At 26.3% G+C, this 18522-nt stretch overlaps 1 protein-coding gene across 1 annotated transcript; it reads left to right on the forward strand.

Moving 5' to 3' along the window:
• The first annotated feature begins 16070 nt into the window (after positions 1-16070).
• On the forward strand, positions 16071-17285 carry LOC148211548 (F-box family protein). The gene has a single exon (XM_088124222.1). The coding sequence runs from the start codon at positions 16139-16141 to the stop codon at positions 17165-17167; it is 1029 nt and encodes a 342-aa protein (XP_087980348.1). The 5' UTR covers positions 16071-16138; the 3' UTR covers positions 17168-17285.
• The last annotated feature ends 1237 nt before the right edge of the window (positions 17286-18522 follow it).

Genomic DNA, 18522 nt, shown 5'->3' on the forward strand with positions numbered 1-18522 from the left:
GGTTTCATGTTATAGATAGATGCCATTAAACATTTGATCGTATTTGAATTTTTTAAGACTAAGTTGGCTGCTTTATTGATTGAAGGTGCCATATTAATTAAGGTATTTTATATGGACTAAAATCCTTTTGTTATTTAATTTTATTTTTAGTTTACATCTTTTTGTCCTAAATTTTTAAAATTATTCCATTTTAGTTTTGAATTATTTTAAGATTATTCTATTTTTTTCTTGAATTCTTAAGTCTTTTCTTATTACTTGCCTACATTTTTTAAGACTTCAATTATACATATAATTTCTTTTTATTTCTAAGTTTTTTCTTTAAATTTCTTTTCTTTATTTAAAAAATAACTAATATGATCCTTATTTGTAAAATTTACATACAATAAAAATTTGTTAATACAAATTTATGTTTACAATATTTTATAAAATTTAGTGAGTGAAGTGTCATACTAAAAGTAATATATATTATTATTGAGAAAATGAGATAAAATAAAAATAAATACACCAAAATAGTAACATTTTTAAGTATAGAAAACAACATAGATGTTTCACGGAGATAAAAAACTGAACCAATATTAAAAGTGATATACTAGGACAAATATAATTATTTTAAGATTTTTAAAAATTAATTATTTTCTAGTGTGAAGGATTAAAATAAACGATTTCAAAATTCATCTATCACAATGCAACGAGTGAGCAAAATAAAATTTAAATCTTTATCACTCTTTTTGTTCTTTCTTTAATGAAAGAAACCTTATCCACACGTGGGTAATTATTGCAAAGAGAGAGAAATCTATTGACGACGTGACACGCCACGTGACAAAACTCCGGATTTCCCAAAAGATTCCATCCTCCGTGTCTGTTTCAAACACGCCAACTAGATATTATTAAGCCTTTTTTTCCTCAAAAATATATATATATATATATATGTATATACCTACGTATTGCGTGTGTGTATATATATATATGTTATACTTAATTATAACTTAATTTTTTAATAGTGTTATGAAAATAAATGAAGGCTCTCATTTATTTATTTTTCTTTCATGATCATTTATTATAAACACGAATTCATTGTGCAATGAAAATACTCATTTGTAGAAATAATAATAATTATTATTATTATTATTATTATTATTGTACTTATGTTTTAAAAAATATAGGTAAAAATGTTATTAATTCTTTAATTCGTTGAGTTAGGTTTATACCAACTTTGTAAATATTTTCAATTATGTTCTTACAATGTGGAATAACTTACCTTCTCTAATGGCAACGAATCTTTTTTTTTTTTGTTTAAACAGTGTGATCAGTAATGGAGAGAGATAATTACAAAAAAGAAATATCGGTAAATACAACTCCTAAGTCTCAAATACTTCTAAGGTAAATTGGATATAATTCAATCCTACAAGAGTTATAGGAATTATTTTAATTAATTTTAAACGCCAACGTTTTAACATAGCTTATCAGTAATTTGCATGTATTCCTTCTTTTAAGATTAGAGGCTTTGATCCTCTATATTCTCAAAATGTTGTACTAAAAAATATATATATAATAATTTTTTTTAGCGAAAAAAGATAATAATTTTAGACATTAATAATCTTATAGCTAAGATAATTAAAATGCACAAGTCTAATATCTCAATGAAATTACCACATATATATATAGTAGATTAGTGTGTGTGTTTAATAATGGTTGAAAATTTTATATGCTGATAGACTTTCCTTTAAAGCATTGTTAAAGAAAAGTATTCTTATATACGTGCCAATGAATTATAAAAATAGATTTTAGTACAAATTTGATAATACAACAATAATAGATCTATATATATTTTTAATTTGTGAGTTTTTGAAGATTTATCCAATTGTCAAATTTTTGAATTAATAGAACTTAATTTTTGTGTCCCTTTTGAATTTCATTGAAATTAACAATTTATTAGAGGTTTTTATATTTCTATATTTTAATTTTTGGTCAAAACTAATGGGTGAAATTAAATCGTAGGTAAATTTTGTAACACTTTTATCTTAACGTTAATACTCAATTATATGAAATTAAATGTATGCACATTTCAAATTTATGGGAGAAAGCTAACCCTCAATTTGATGAAATTAAATATATACACATTTTAAGTTTATGGGTAAAAATTAATTTTTTCGAGGAAAAAAAACGAGGCAACCGCCCCATTAGACAGGTCATTTAGTATCTAAAAAGAAAAGAAAGAGTGTTAGCATGCTCTACTAGCCAAAAGGTGGCTTCTAAATTTTGTTTTTTTATATATATATATGATAGACTATAAAAATATCAATTAAAAAATCTTCCATATCATTTTATGATAATTATAATTAATAATCATTTTTCTCCCTCCCTTTTATTCCCTCCTTCCCTCCCATATACTACAATAGTGAGTAGTATGATGACCACCTCTGAAGGATAGTTTTTTTAAGAGAAAAGGTAAAGTAGCAAACACAACTTTTTTTTCTTTTTGATAAGAGTTTTAAAATTAAGATATCCATTAAAGTAACTATACATTAATTACTTATGACCAATATTCATCGGTATTTCAATCTCTTTTTTTCCTCATATAATTAAAGAAGAGTTTTTTCCGCTCTCTCAATCTCACATTTTCTTACCAATCAAAGTATAATTCAATTAATTTAGCATTATAATTTTCGTCTCTTTAAGATTAGAAAGTAGTGTTCAAATTCCCAACTTTATTCTCCTGTTTGAACTAAAAAAAAATAGTCCTTTCTCAAATAATCTCATCTTTTTCCTCTGTCTTATTAGGGAGTCTAGAGTTTAAGTGTATAAGAGACTTTATATTTGTATTAAAAAGAAAAGGTGAGAGAATATTTGAATTTGGAGAAGAAATAAAGAAATATATGGGAAGGAAATAAGGAGAAAATGTTGGAAGAAAAGACAAATAAATGGAGAGAGTGAAGCACTAATGAGACAAGTTTGGAGGAAGAGGACAAAATTTTGTCTTGAAATGAATGTCCAATTTTTACTTTTATATAATCCATTCCCAATTTTATTTCGTTTTAAAGTTAAAATACTTTGTTGTTTAATTTAGTATATATATTTTTAGAAGGTTCATTTTAGTTTTTGTACGTTTAATTTTTTTATCACAGCTTTAATCTTTGTACCGTTAAAATATTTGTTTTGGTTATTGTACTTTTATAAAGTGAATGTTTGGTCTCTATTTGTAAAATTAACACAAATTCTACACATAACGAAAATTCTTTAATATAAAAATAAATAAATTACGTGTAGTATTGTGTTGAAAATAATGATAGAAATAATGAGATTAAAAATAACATTAAGGAAACAAAATAGTTACTTTTTAAAAGTAAAGAACATAGAGATCAAAATGAATATTTTGAAGGATTATGATGAACCAAAGTTAGAAAGTGTATAGATAAAATGAACAAAAGTTAGAAATATAGAGACCAATATAGTATTCTAATCTTATTTTAAATACGTGTCTAATTCTATTATTTATACTACCTTAGTTGTTTCAATGGTTTAAATTTTATTAGTTTGAATGGAAAAGAAAATATCTTATCATCCATCAACAAACTTTGTATTTATTTTATTCCTTATTCTTAAATTTTAAAATATTTTATTTTAGTCTACTTTTATAATGTTTAGTTTTAGTCGTTAAACTAATTTATATAAAAGAACTATTTTATCGAATGTTATTATTTATTTGGCTTTAGATAACTATTATATACAAAACAGAAAGTTATTTTTAAAGTTGAAAGACCCAATAAATATTAGAAACTCATTCAACACTCTTTAAAGCTTAGTTACGTTTTAAACACAATCTTAGTTACAAGGTTAAATGAAAGAAAATTTATAAATATATTTTGACAAATGTTTCTTGTCATTTTTCTTTTCTGAAAAAAGATAAAAATTATAAAAAATTAATTCTTACCCTAAACTCGACAAGTTGTAATCAATTTTTAACTTAAACAATGAATTAGAATTTTTAAATTTAGATAACTGTTGCAATTTTTACCTTCTAAACTGATTCTCCCACTAATTTTAATGGTAGTAAGCAATGTAAAAATCTTTTAAAATATCACTAATATCAATGAAATCAAAAGTCGTAAGAAATTATGTTTAATCGATTTTAAAAATAGATCATTCAACTCTACCAAAAAAATTCACAAATTTCAACAACAAAAAAAATACTCTAATATTATTTTTCTCTAAAATCTTATTAATTTCATCCAAACATAAGTGTTATAATTCTTAACAATTCTTCAAAAGAAACACTAGTGAAAAAGATAAAAAATGGAAACACTTTTTTATGTTTATTTTAAAATAAAATTTCCTCAAAAAAAAGTAAATAAAAATTGATAAAGCTGTTCAAATCGATACTAAAAATTGATATTCTTTCCCATAAAAATGACATGTAAAATAATTGTAGGGCAGGCAGGTGAATATGTCGGAGGTGGGGGATCACGAGCAAAAGAAAAAACAAATTCTTTAGCAATTATTTTATTTTATTTTTTTGGCAAACAATGGTACAATAATTCACCCACATACATTATTGTTCAATTTCACTCTGACATTTTATGGTTGAGTTTTGGCATTTTTGTGATTTTGTTTTGAATATTTTGTTGCTCTATTTTGTTTGATTTATTGATTGGTTCATAATTAATTTTCTATTTTAGTTTTAAGGGGATGATGATTCAAAATCAATTACATTTAATAAAGATAAAATTGATTTAGTGGGCTAAATATAGACGGAAAAAAATGGTAAAATGATTTATTCCCTTATTCTTTTTCTTTACTCTCTATTTAATGATGATCAACACAAGATAAATATTGACTGATAAGTATCTGATTATTTTTATTAGACAAATATAATATTCATGTGTTTCCTTTTTAAAGGTAGGTAATTTTTATGTTGAAAATTTAATTTTGATTCTTGAATAATCTACTACTCTTGGGCTTCGTTACTATGTAATAGACCTTGACATTTGGTCTCTTTATAAGATTAGAAAAGAAGTTCAATCCTATTAAAATATTAAACAAATTTGGAGTTCACTCTCGTGAGTGGGTGACACGACTAAAGAAACAAGGGTTCGAACTCATGACCTTTAGAAATATATGTCTTAACCACTTGAACTATATTCGATTTGAGGTAAAATACTGAAGATAAAGTTTATATTTATATACATTTTTTATTTTTTTTAAACTAATTTTGATTCTCGAATGTTCTACTATTGGGCTTCATTATTTGGGTTTTATAACTGAAATGGATTTTGACATTTGGGCTCTCTGTAATGTTATGGAAAAGGCCCAATTCAAAGAAAAAACAATAGAGAAATGTAGGAGTTTACATTTATTATCAGTATTTTTTATAAGTAGTTATGCATATTATTTACAACTTTTTGGGAAAAAAATGAGTTTAATACAAAATTGTAAAGTTTATACCAAAAAAAAAAAAAGAGTTTAATACAATATGTTCCTAAAATTTGTTGAGATTTTAATTTTGTGAAAGTATCAATAAAATATCAATTTTCAACTTTTTAGAAAACAAATGAATTAATACTTTTAGACGTTGATTTCATACCATTCAGTAAAGTCTTTCAACTGTTGAATTATGTTGATTCCATACAATTCAATAATCAGGATTTGGTTTTACAGAAACATTTGTGGAATATCAATTTCAAAGGCAACACAAATTCTCTTCCTATTATCTTCGGAGAGAATTTTTACTAGGAAAATTCAGCTTTCGTCGATTTCTTGAAGGAGAAACTTCATCTCAAATAAAAGAAAATCTCTTCAACAAGGTATACCAACGCTCCCATCAAATAGATTTCAAATACGAGAATACAAGGTTCACCAGCAAGCTATTCAATAAAAATTATAGCAATTCTCAAATCTCAAGACTATGAGAAAAATTAGAGGATTAATAAGATTCTAGCTATATCAAACTAAAATACCTTATTATCTAAAATAACTAGATAGAAATACCCTCTACAGGATATGAAATAGATAAGAAAACAAATGAAACCTACCATTTTATCGACATTTATTTAAATCTTTGTATTAAACTCGTCCTTCTAATAGGGAATAAAAATATTGAACCTTATAATATAAAATTTGTGAATATTTTATTTTTTAAAATTTAAAATTGTAGAGAAGAAAGAAATTATAAATAGTTAATAAAAACATATAATAAAATTACTATTAATAAAAAATAAGAAGTGATTTTGAAAAATGTGATTAAAGTAGAATTAATTTTTCAAAATCTGATACTTTATAATCAATTTGAAGTGATTTTAAATTTTCCTAAAATTAATTTTTTTTAACTTGTGAAACATAATTAATAGAAATGAAATGATTTTATCTGTAAAATTAATAATTTAATTGAGATTTCATTTTCGAATTTTTTTTCATCTTTTTATTTTTTATTTTTTATTTTATTTTGTACTTTAAAAAGTGTGCCATACTATTTTAAATATCTTATCGGTGTCATTAATAATTTAGTTGAGATTTCATTTTCGATTTTCGATTTTCCTTTTTCTCTTTTTATTTTAAAAAGTGTGCCATATTATTTTCAAAGAATGGTATGATAAATTTTGTGGCCGAAAAAGTGCTACTAATCCTGACGTTGAAAAAGACAAGACTAGGTCTTTTTACCCTCTAGGATAGTAGGATGTTATTTAATTTGTCTGGGTCTTCACCATTTTTTTTTTCCATAAAAAACTATTTTAGTCATCACTGTTATTTCTAATTGATTATATATTCATATATAAATTAAATGTATCAATCTTTTAAATTACCACTGAATAGTTTAAAAGAGAAGGTTATTGAAAATGACAAATGATTTTGTAAAAAGTGAGACACAATGGCTAAAATTCTTATAGTATATTAATATGGTACTTGTGGAACTCTTTTAAGAAAAAAAAAATTATATCCATCCCTCCCAAGGGCATTTTTCTGGACAAAAATATGAAATTTTTAAATATCTTGTATTAAAATTTTTAAGTTAGTTTAATATCAAAAAATCTTTAATGTCTTCGAGGTTTAGATCTTGGGACGGACACAAATGACTCTGTAAGAATAAAATATTAATAGCTATTGATACTAGGTCATTAGAAAAACGATATCCATATCTATAGAACTAAACTATAATTTATATTTATATTAATTTTTATCGATTAAAAAATATAGTTCAGTAGATAAAGCAATTATCGGAATAAATTGTATTTTTGATAGAAGCTTTTTTTACCCTTGCCGTAATAAAAGGCAAAAAAACGAAGGGACACGTGATTCACGCATTCACACGTGCAAAGTATAGACCCAAATATTTGGAATGAAACACGGCAGTTTTTTTTATTTTTTTTTTATTTTTGGAAGAGGAAGAAGAAAACGTGGAGATTTTTGTGCAACAAAACCAGAACCACGAGGATCACAAAATCATGTTCATGACCTTCTAGAATTTTATTTATTTATTTTTGTTTATTATTATATTATTTTTTATTTTACCATTCTACTCCACTTGTATTTCTTAATTTAAAATTCAAATTATGTCCCCCAATCATTGCTGATTTGTAAGTCTAGTGGGAACCAAATGCATCTTGTATAACTTCTTTTTTTCAATTATATTGTAATTGGATATTCTATTAAATTGAAATTTTAGTTTTTGTGATTTGTTTTAGTTTAAAAGTTTTAATTTAATATTTATTGTATGGTTAAATCACTCACAAATATTTATTCAATTATTATAGGTTAATAGTTTTCTTATAATGATATATTTTCTTTTAAATGTGACATACATATTGAATGTTGACTTATCGTCTCTCTTTTTAAATAGGAATTTTTTTTATAAGATTAATATCCTTGTAGGAATAAAAATTTTATTATTTTATTTTGAAGATCATTGTAATAATTTCGTAACTACTACATAATTATGTTTAATTAATTCAACAAGTTTTTTTTAATACAATATGTGAGGGCGGGGATTCGAACTCATAACGCTGAATTATGCTCATTTTGGTAATTAATTCAAGAAATTTAAACATAATTTATATAATAAATAATGTAAATTTTGAATGAAACTTTTAGGACTCTTTAGATCACAAGCTAAACACGTATTTCAAAAAAAAAAGAAAAGAAAAGAGAAAAAACTAAACACATAATATACAAAATCAGGTCACACAAATACAAAATAATTAAATTCACCTATATCACATTCTACAAAAAATACACTTTCAAATTTTAAATTACACAAACATAGATTTATTTAAATCATAAATCAATTACCAACTCCAAAAGAGAATGTGGGGACGTATTTCGAAAGATTCTCACAAAATTTTGAAGTTATAGTTTTGAAAAAAATATATTATCAGAACATATTTCATTCCTCTGAAACGTTTGAATTGATTATTAAAATCATTTTCAACAGTCTGATTTAATAAATTAATTAGAACCCAATTTGTAATAGTAAAATAATAAATTTTTTTTTTTCCTCCTAAAGTCAGATCCAGAAGATCGTTCAATGGTCTGAAAGGAATCAGTCAATAGAATTATTTCAAAGATCTTAATGCATTTTTAAGAAATGGTTGGCAAATTTCTTCCTTTCTTTTTTTTTCTTTTTTAATTATTTCTAAACTTTTCAAATTATTACCTTAAATCCCTAAAATTTCAAATTTTAAATTGTCTCGGGCTCTAAACTTTTTACAAATAATCATTTTTATTCTCATTGTTATTTTGCATTAATGGTTGAATTATATTAAAGATGAAATTTTAAATAAGTGTATAAACATATCAACTTGGACATCCACTAAAACCATATAAATTGGTTAGGTAGGTATTAGATAAATGAATATATATATATATATATAAATGAACAATTTTATTCATTAAAAAATGTATTTGTTTTATGAAGGGTAACCCAGAAAATGGCAGATTTAACACGAAAGTGCAAAAGAAACTTGAAAATAATTCTATGAGAAGGAAACTCTTAAGAAAAAACATGTTAAAAAATGGTGATAATATTTATTATAATGTTTACTTGGAGAAGACATTGCTTTTTTTTATTAGTCAGTTTACTATCATATATTTAGTGATTTTTTCTTTATAGCATAAATTATGTTTCCTGCGTGACATGTAATGATTTGAACAATAGCTTTTCGTGGAAGTCGATTAAGTATCTCATATATATGCATTTGAGTTATTGAACCAACTTAAGTTTTTTTAATATTGTTGCAATTGCACGTCTAAAAAACCTTAAAATATTAGAGACCCGTTACATTGACTAAAATAATATTTTTAACTCAAATATGACTAATGTCACTCATTTAGACAGCGTCGAGGGAGATACCAATTTGAATAGCTTAAATAGTTGGGAATCTCCAGTCTGTTACGGTTGTCCACATGGTAGGTCGTATTTTGTCCTCCAACATAGCGAAAGATTTTTTTTTTTATAGTACAACATGTGTGACGGATCGAACTCATAATCTCTTGGTTGGAAATACATGCTAATTACCACTAAGCCATGTTCGCTTTGGCACGTAACCAAAGATTTTAATAGATTATAAAATAAATTAATATTAGACATTTTAAACCCTAAACTTAAAAAAATGATTAAATTGAATAGATGATCACAAATAATTGATTTTTCATAAGATGGATCAAAGTTTCTATTCTAACCAAACACAATTTTCAAATTCTAAAAATTTATAGGATATATATAAGAAAACTTCAAAATTATTGTTATTAAGATATATAATATTTTTTTTAATCTAAGCGTTGTCTCGACTAATAAACCAAATAAAATTCAGCAAACAAAATACTCAAAATCAAGCTAAAAAGAATTGCTTAAACCTAAACATGAAAAATACTTAAATCTAACTGCAAAATTAAGTGGGTAAAATAATGTCTAAACTCAAACAATAAAAAGCCATAACTTAGCTAAAACGTATCCAATTATATATATAACCAAAATAATTAGTATCTTACAAATAGTGAATCTTCAATAGCAAATCAAGAATTATGCATCTTTGAAAATAAAATAAGCAAATTTTCATTTCATTCGGAAAAAGTCATCTTTTTCTCAACAATGTCTTTGTCATTTGATCCAATAGCCTTCCGTTAGATAGAAACAGATTTGATAAATACTGATAACTCTCGGATGAAGTATTAGAATCGAAAAATCCATTAAATAATGAACTATTAGTTCTAAGTCATCTCTGGCGATGAATCAACAATCTGAAGTGTTTTTCTTGTGCAGCGTTTATATATAGATGTAGGAAGATCTATTTGGGAAGTAAAGAGCATACCTCGGGGCAAAAAGTCCAAAGGATTGCCAACTCCTAGCTAGATACAAATTTAACTAATGGAAAACGCTTATTAAAATTTAGAGCTCAATTCAATAAATTGAAAATTGAAGATCAAACTTGAACCTATCAACTAAATAATACGAGTAAAAATATTTGTATAGGCTAAATTACAAAGTTTAGTTCCCAAACTTCTAGGTTGGTAAATAATAAGGGCCTAAATTAACACCATGTGACGTAGACAGCAAAAAAAGAAAAAAAAAAGGCAGAAAAAAACAAAAGATTATGGTTGATGGAAAATTGGATAATTAACTAACTAATTTAATACCAATAAATGAAGATGACGTAAATATTAGATTTTAGACCATGGTCATTAAAATACAACAACTTTAATTTAATTTTAGAAGACAAAACATTAATTTATAACAAGGGACAAATTATACTACGCTAGAATCAATAATTTTCTTTTTGTAAATTATTTAGTACATTCGTTTTATTCATCTACTTGATAGATTATATATCTATATGAACAAGTATTTAAATTCGTAAATTATTCCGATTACAAGATAAATTAATCTTTGCAACACACACAGAGGGATAATAGATTTGTGTATATTTTACTCGAAATTTTGACACGCTTTTTGCCATGAAATATCCAAATAATAGGCTAAATTACAAACAAAATGCTCTTGATCTTACCTTTTATTTAATAAATATTCCTATTCTTTCAAAATTTCAATATTATATTTCATTATTTCATAAACGTTTAAAAATAGCCATGAAGCAAACATCTATCAATACTTTGAAGTTAAAGTTGATGCGATAAAATTTGAAGGGACGTGACAATTAACATAGAAGTTGACATGACACATATATAGGTCTCAATTTTGTCCTAAAAGTCTTATTTCTCTGTTGTTTGTTTTTCCATTGTCTATCAAATTTTGCCTTAATCACCCTTCCAAAAGTTATAGTTTTTTCCACATTTCTTTTTTTTTTCAGATTTAATCTAAACAAGCTTCTATGTTATTGTCACGTCGTTCTAGATTCTGTCATGTCATATTTTTGTTTAAAATATGAACATATGTTTGTCCAAATTGTACTTTTAAAACGTTTATGAAAACTCATTATAAGAATAGTATCGAAACTTGATAGAAGTATTTTTGAAACAAATGAATTTTTTTTTTTAGTTTAGCCTAAATAAGGATACCATCAATAAATAAATCAAAGATTCTTTTGTTTGTTTTAAATTTAATTTCTAATGTGCGAACTCGAAAATAGTTAACTAGTTATGGCTTTCTCCATCTGAATTAGAGAAAGAGTAGATATTATTTACCGATCTACGTTGATGTTTGGCAAAGATAGAAATCTCATTCATTCGTAGCATCAGAGTGTCTTATTCACCAATTTAGAACAACCTATATCTTAGTTTGGGTGGAAGGTTTACTTCTCCCTTTCACATTTTTTCTAAAGAAAAATGAGATTTTATTTTTCTTTTAATTTTGTTTTTATTTTTAATAAAGAAAAGTTAATTTTTACCATATACTTAGTGCAATGAATTAATTCATCCTATTGAATGTTTTTTTTTAATTCAACCATTTTTAGAGTGAGGGTCAAATCTTCAATATCAAATAAAGTAATTGGTGTCCTATCCGCTAAATTATTCCATAATTGACTCCATCAAATTAAATATTAAATGTGAAATTTATTTGCCAACTTGAACGTAGTTTAACTGTACCTATTTTTTTATCAAGAAGCTTAAGATAGTCCTTTAAAATATATATATATATATATATTAAAAACAACTCTAGTCAAATATTGCGATTTTAATATTATATATATATATATATATATATATTAAAAACAACTCTAGTCAAATATTGCGATTTTAATATTAGATTAAATTATGAGTTTGTTTCCCATATCTTTTAGCAGGGCATCTATTTAGTTTTGAATTTTATAAAAAGTCAATTATATATCCCTAAATTTGGTTATACTTATCTTGTTAGCTTGACACTTAATTAGATAAAATTTCAATGACGATTCATGATCGGATAATAATTTGGATGATATACTAATAAATAACGAAATATTATTAGAGCTAATGACATCAACTAACAATAAGCATCATTCTAAATTGGAACATAATTTGAACTGTTTAAAATTTAACGGGACTCATAGACGTAGATATTATAACATCAACTATATTGTAATTATTTTTTATGTAATATATGTTTTTTTTCTTTTTTTATAGTGAACATATTTAATTTTTATAACATTTCATCAATATAATCGTCAAAAAAAATATTAAGTTCACAAAATAATCCATAATATTTAAAATGTTATTGTGAAGATAGAATGCAAGATATTTTTTTTATTGGAATTTCGATTAAGATTAGATAAATTAATGTGAGTTTGAAAATGGAAGTGAGATAAATTTTTTTTTTCCAATACTTGAAATGATATGGTTGGTGAGTCACGAGGCAATAGAAAATGATGGAAACCTAATTTTATGGTTTATTTATAGTGTTGAAAATGGTTATAAGATTTGTTGGAAATATAATAAACACAATTTTAAATCATTAATAACGTATATAATTTTAATATCGTTTTTTTTATAAATATATAAATCATGGTTGTATTAAAAAATGTATAAACTTCCGATAATATAGATTTATAGTTAGATTGTACAAATGACCTTATTAAAATATAAAATTAAATAAGTGGCCCATTCAACTTCGTCTATAATTTAACTGGTTGAAAAATAAATATCATTATTTAAAATCTCTTAGCTACTGAAACAGAGTTACCTATTAAAAATTCCACAAATTTATTCTAAGATGTTTAGAATGATTGAGTCTATATTTTTATAGATTTAAAATCAAATAATATTATGTTTGATATATTTAATAATAGTTATTTTCCAACAAGTTTAATTAATAAGAAAATAAATGGTATGTTAGGTTTGGAATAGGTCCACAGTGTATTTTACTCCCTATGTGCATTTAATATTATAGTGTATGGTTTTAATAAACCCTATTAAATTAAATGGTGTACCGTTGAAAAAGCTAGACATTTGTCATTAACCATTAATATTAAAATGACATCCAATCTTTTTTTTTCTGTTTTTTTTTTAGTGGAAAAATGGCTTCCACAACTAACTAAATCTTATATTAGTTTATTATTTATTTATTATAAGACAATGTCTAAGTTATTACCAAGGTGGGTCAAATTCCATCATGGCTTTTAATTGACTTATTATTTAAGTCAGTCAAAAACGACTCAGGGTAAGTTAAATTATTGATTTAATCTTATACCTTGAATTTAGTCATGAATTTAATTTCGATTTTATTTCTATAGTTTCAAATATTTTAATTCAAACCATATTATTTGAACGTTTAAGTAGCGTTTGGTTTAAAGTTCAAAATATATATTTATATTTTTTTTTCTTTTTTTCACATACAAAATATATATTCATAAGTAACAGATATCTGTAAAATAAGATACATGAGAATAACATTGCTAGAAATCAAAGATTACTTTGTTTGGTCATCCAGTGCTATCAAAATTTGAATAAATAATATTTATGAAATAAATCTCAAAAATATTTTATAATGTTTATATATTAATAAATTAATTGATCAAAATTTATCTATATATTTATATATAAATTAATTAATTAATTATAAATAATAAATAAATTGTTAATTATAATTACTGAAAAATACTTTTTTAATACTAAATTTAATTTAACTAATTTAAATTGATTGATTAAATATATTTAAGATATTATTAATTAATTAATTAACACTTTCAGTAAATAAGTAATTACATTCATTTAGTAAACTATTTAGTAAACTTTTATAGTAAAAATTAATTATATATTTACAAATTTATTCTAATTCAATATATATTTATTAAAATTATATATATTCGAAGGGGAAAGAACAAGAAATAAAGAAAAAGAAAAAGGGTTAACTCAACGATAATTGACAAATGTCTCTAACCACAAACTCGTGAGTAGTTCGATCCCTCATCCCACACATATTGTATAAAAAAAAAGAAAAAAAAAAGGACAAGGAGAAAACTCGTACTTTTGTAAGAGTATAGCCCTTATCTATGGGCAAAAATGATCCCCTGGGATAAATTATTTTTATGTCCAGCCCCATTATTCTTCAATCGTACCAAATATGAGCATAAAAAACTCTTACTCACATGAACTCTAAATATTTTTAAATCGGGTCAAATTTCACAAATCATCTTTTATCATTATCTTATTGAATATGTCTCAAATTTTCTATTTACGTGGTTATGAGATGATGTTAATCAACTAGCATGATCTTATATGTCAATCGAATAAACTAGAATGTTTTAATTTGTGTAGGCAAATTATGTTTTTTTCCTTAATTTTTTTAACTCATCCGTTTTATTTTAAATTTATTCAACTAGCATCGAGATCATATTACTCATTATCTAAATTTCATAAAATGATTATCATATATATATATATATATATATTTAATTCGTATGGATGGTATCGAACTGAAGTTGGGTATAGTTCAGAATTTAAGATATCAATTAAACTTTTTAATATTCAAGTGCCAAGTAGATATAGTGCCCAAAATATGGAAACGAAATATATAATTTAACTTAATAAGAATAGTTAATTTTATTTGAGAGACACGTCATCATCAATTCAGCAGGAAATCACGTGCATATGTACTAGTCCCACGGGATTCGGATAAGTTGCTCGACAAATTACCGAACTAAATGGTTAATATGGTCGAACTTAATCATAACGTTCAAACGAGTAAATATACAACCGTATTTCACCTCTATTGTGTATAATCTCAAATTAACCGTGAATTTGAATCCAAATTAGAGCTAACGATCATCTACGCTCTCTATAAATATCCTAAAATTAAAAGGGAAAGGTACACAAACTTTGATATTGGAAATTTTGTGTAAATCAGACAAAATCTTCGGAGTGTTACCTCATTTCTTGCGGGATCCGTTCCTTATCTTCGAGTGTTCTCAAAGATCGTATTGATTTAATCGAAATTTCAGTTAAAACAATATACATGCATATAGTTATTTATTTTGTAGCTTCCATACACATTTTAATTTAAATTTATAATCTTAATAGATTCAGAAACATAGGCTACTACTCATTCATTAAATAATTTTATTTCCATCCAATTATTAGAAAAAATAATAATAAAAAAGTTGAACAAATTGTAAATGTAAAGATAGAATTGCTGCTATTTGAAATTTTGAAAATATATATATATATATATAATTTTTTTTTTTGCAAAGGAATTTTGATATCTTTTCACTTGTCTCCAAGGATTTGTTGTTATATTATTATTTAAATGGCAAGACTTTTCAATTAATTAAATGCAACTAAGTTAATTTTATAATTTTGTTGATGAAAAAGACGTTTTCAATATAGAATATATCTTTTCTTTTTTTTTTCCAATCATAAGAAAGAGAACACAATTTTTTTTTCTTTTCTTTTTTGGAAAAAAATGTTATTTTTGGCACAATTGTTACAGAGTAATAGATATTTTATCAAATTTTATGGCACACTTTTATTTCGTTAATGAGACATTCCTCAAAGAATAACAAAAAGTTTGTAAATTAAAAAATATATATTAGCTTTTTGTTTTTTTAAAATAATTAAATATAATTTTTTTATAAATGTATTTTATATTATATTTGAAGTTTGATTGGTTTGAGTTATACTATTTTTTAAAATTAAAAACTCTATTTATTGTGTGTGTATATATATATCTCTTTCCCTCGGAAATCTCAAAATCCAATTCCCAATCGGGCCTTCAAGCCCGATGTCCTGTCAGATCTTTCCCCCGCTGGCGTTCTCCTCCGCGGCCGTCGCCGGTGATGGCAGTGGCAGCGCCACCTCTATTACGGACATCCATCCCGACATTCTCCGAACTCATATCTTAACGCGCCTCGACGGAGCCGCCCTCGCCGCCGCCGCCTGCACTTCGTCGCATCTCCGCCGGCTCGCCGGCGAGCCAAACCTCTGGGCGGAAATCTGCCGGTCGAGGTGGCCGTCGACCGCCACGCCGCGCCTTGGCGCTCTGATTTCAGCATTTCCCAACGGACCTCGGTCTTTCTTCTCCAATTCCGTCCCTCTCCTCTCCGATTACCCCGAACCTTCCGCTTCTTCTCCTTCGCCGCCGCGCCGCCACCCGCCGGAATTGATCTCCGCCGTCGACATTTACTACCGCGGACAGATGATTTTCAGCAAAGTCGTGGAGACAGAGACCGAGTCCGGATGGTTCCGCTGCTCGCCGTTTCGGATCGATATGCTCGATCCGAAAGACGTGGTTCCGACGCCGATTAGATATCCAATCGGCGGAGGAAACGGCTGCCGGGACCTGGCGGAGGATCTGACTCTGAGCTGGATTCTGATCGATTCGATCGGACGGCGGGCGATGAACGTTTCGAGCTTCCGGGCGGTGTGCGTGCAGCGGCACTGGCTGAGCGGTGAGGTGCACGCGCGATTCGCGACGGCGGTAGGCGGCGAGAGAGGGACGGCGGCGGAGTGCGTGGAGTGCGGGATAGTGGTGACGTGCGGCGGTTGGGAGGGAGGGGATTTGCAGGTGAGGGAGGTGAATTTGCAGGTGGAGGACCTGGAGGGGAATTTTTTGAATGGGAAGGACAGTTTGGTAATTTTGGGGAGGGCACTGGAGGGTAGAAATGGAAGGAAAAAGTTGGAGGAGTTTAAAGAGAAGAAAAGGGAGAGAAAGGAAAGGGAGGTGAGGAGAGAAGGGACTCTAGATATGATGTGTTTGGCTTTTGGTTTGTTGGGGTTTGCCACTTTGTGTGTTTTTCTTTTGTTTAGATGAAACAAAAAAAAAAAAAAAAAACAAAACAAAACAAAAATGAACCATAATTTTCTCTTTTTTGTCATATAATACAAAATACAAACAATAAGATTCGGCTTTGGCCTTTTATACATTTTTACCAATTTTCATTTTCTATTCTCGGGTTCTTAATGTCAGAAAATTTTACTGGGTTTTACTTTGTAAGGATACTTTCTAAAAAAAAAATAATTATAATAAAATTATGGTTGAACTAAGGCTCCGTCTACTTGCTCGTAATCGTAATCAAAATTTTCATTACGTTTGATTATGTTTACCAAAATAAATAAATGGGAATAAAATGTAGGACTTACTCCAATTTTAGAATCACCCCAAAAAAATGTGCAATCTAAAATAGCTGTCTAATCTCATTCCAATTCCTTAATCTGTTAGATTCACAATACATTTTTTTTTTGGTAATTTGACAACCAATGTCTTTTTCTCTCTCATGTAGACTCACGATTTTTTGCTTTCATAGAGTTCTTTTTTCAACTTCTCCATTGCCGCTTTTTCTCTTCTTATTTGCTTGTTTATATTATAAAATTATTTAATTTTAGATTGAATTGATAAAAGAAAGTTTATTATAATAAATAATGTAATAATAATATCAAATAAAGTGTAAAAAAAAATTTATACTTAAATACAAAATATATAATTTATTATTATTAAGTAAAATAATATAAGTAGATCTAAAAATTATTATAAGTAATTTTTTTTTCAATATAAAAAATCTCATAAAATCCTTTTTAATTAATGTAATTTTATATTAGTTATAAATATATAAGGATATTTTGGTAATCAGCATATGTCTGATTACGATTTCAAAGGGAAGTAAACACCATGAATTGATTTCTGATTTCGATTCCACATATGTTCAAGTAAATAATATCAATGGAATAACATTCTCATTCCGATTGATTTCATTACGATTGAGAGTAAGTAAACGGGACCTAATAATATGTCTTATCTACTGTATGACATCTTTCTTACACGACGCCCTTTTTTAGTTGCTAGGTCCTTGCCTCTCTTTGTAACATTTAAAAGAAACATGTCACGCATTAAAAAGATGTGACAAAAAAAAACTATCCATATTTAAGACATCAGTATATTTAATGGATCCGCAATTTGAGTCACCTATGTAATGACACATTAAGGTTATATTTACTTCAAGGAATGATAATAATGGGAATGATTTTTTTCCAATCTCTTGACGGTGTTTACCAATTGTAGGAATGGTAGGACCAACTTCAAATTTAACCTTTCAATCAGAAGAAACTTTCTTTTTGGCTTTGAAGCTATGGGAACGAAAATGCTACTTACTAGTTTTTCGATAGGAATTT

The sequence above is a fragment of the Momordica charantia genome (genome assembly GCF_013281855.1).
Source record: "Momordica charantia cultivar OHB3-1 chromosome 5 unlocalized genomic scaffold, Mcharantia_2.0 BLBB01000005.1, whole genome shotgun sequence".
NCBI lineage: Eukaryota > Viridiplantae > Streptophyta > Magnoliopsida > Cucurbitales > Cucurbitaceae > Momordica > Momordica charantia.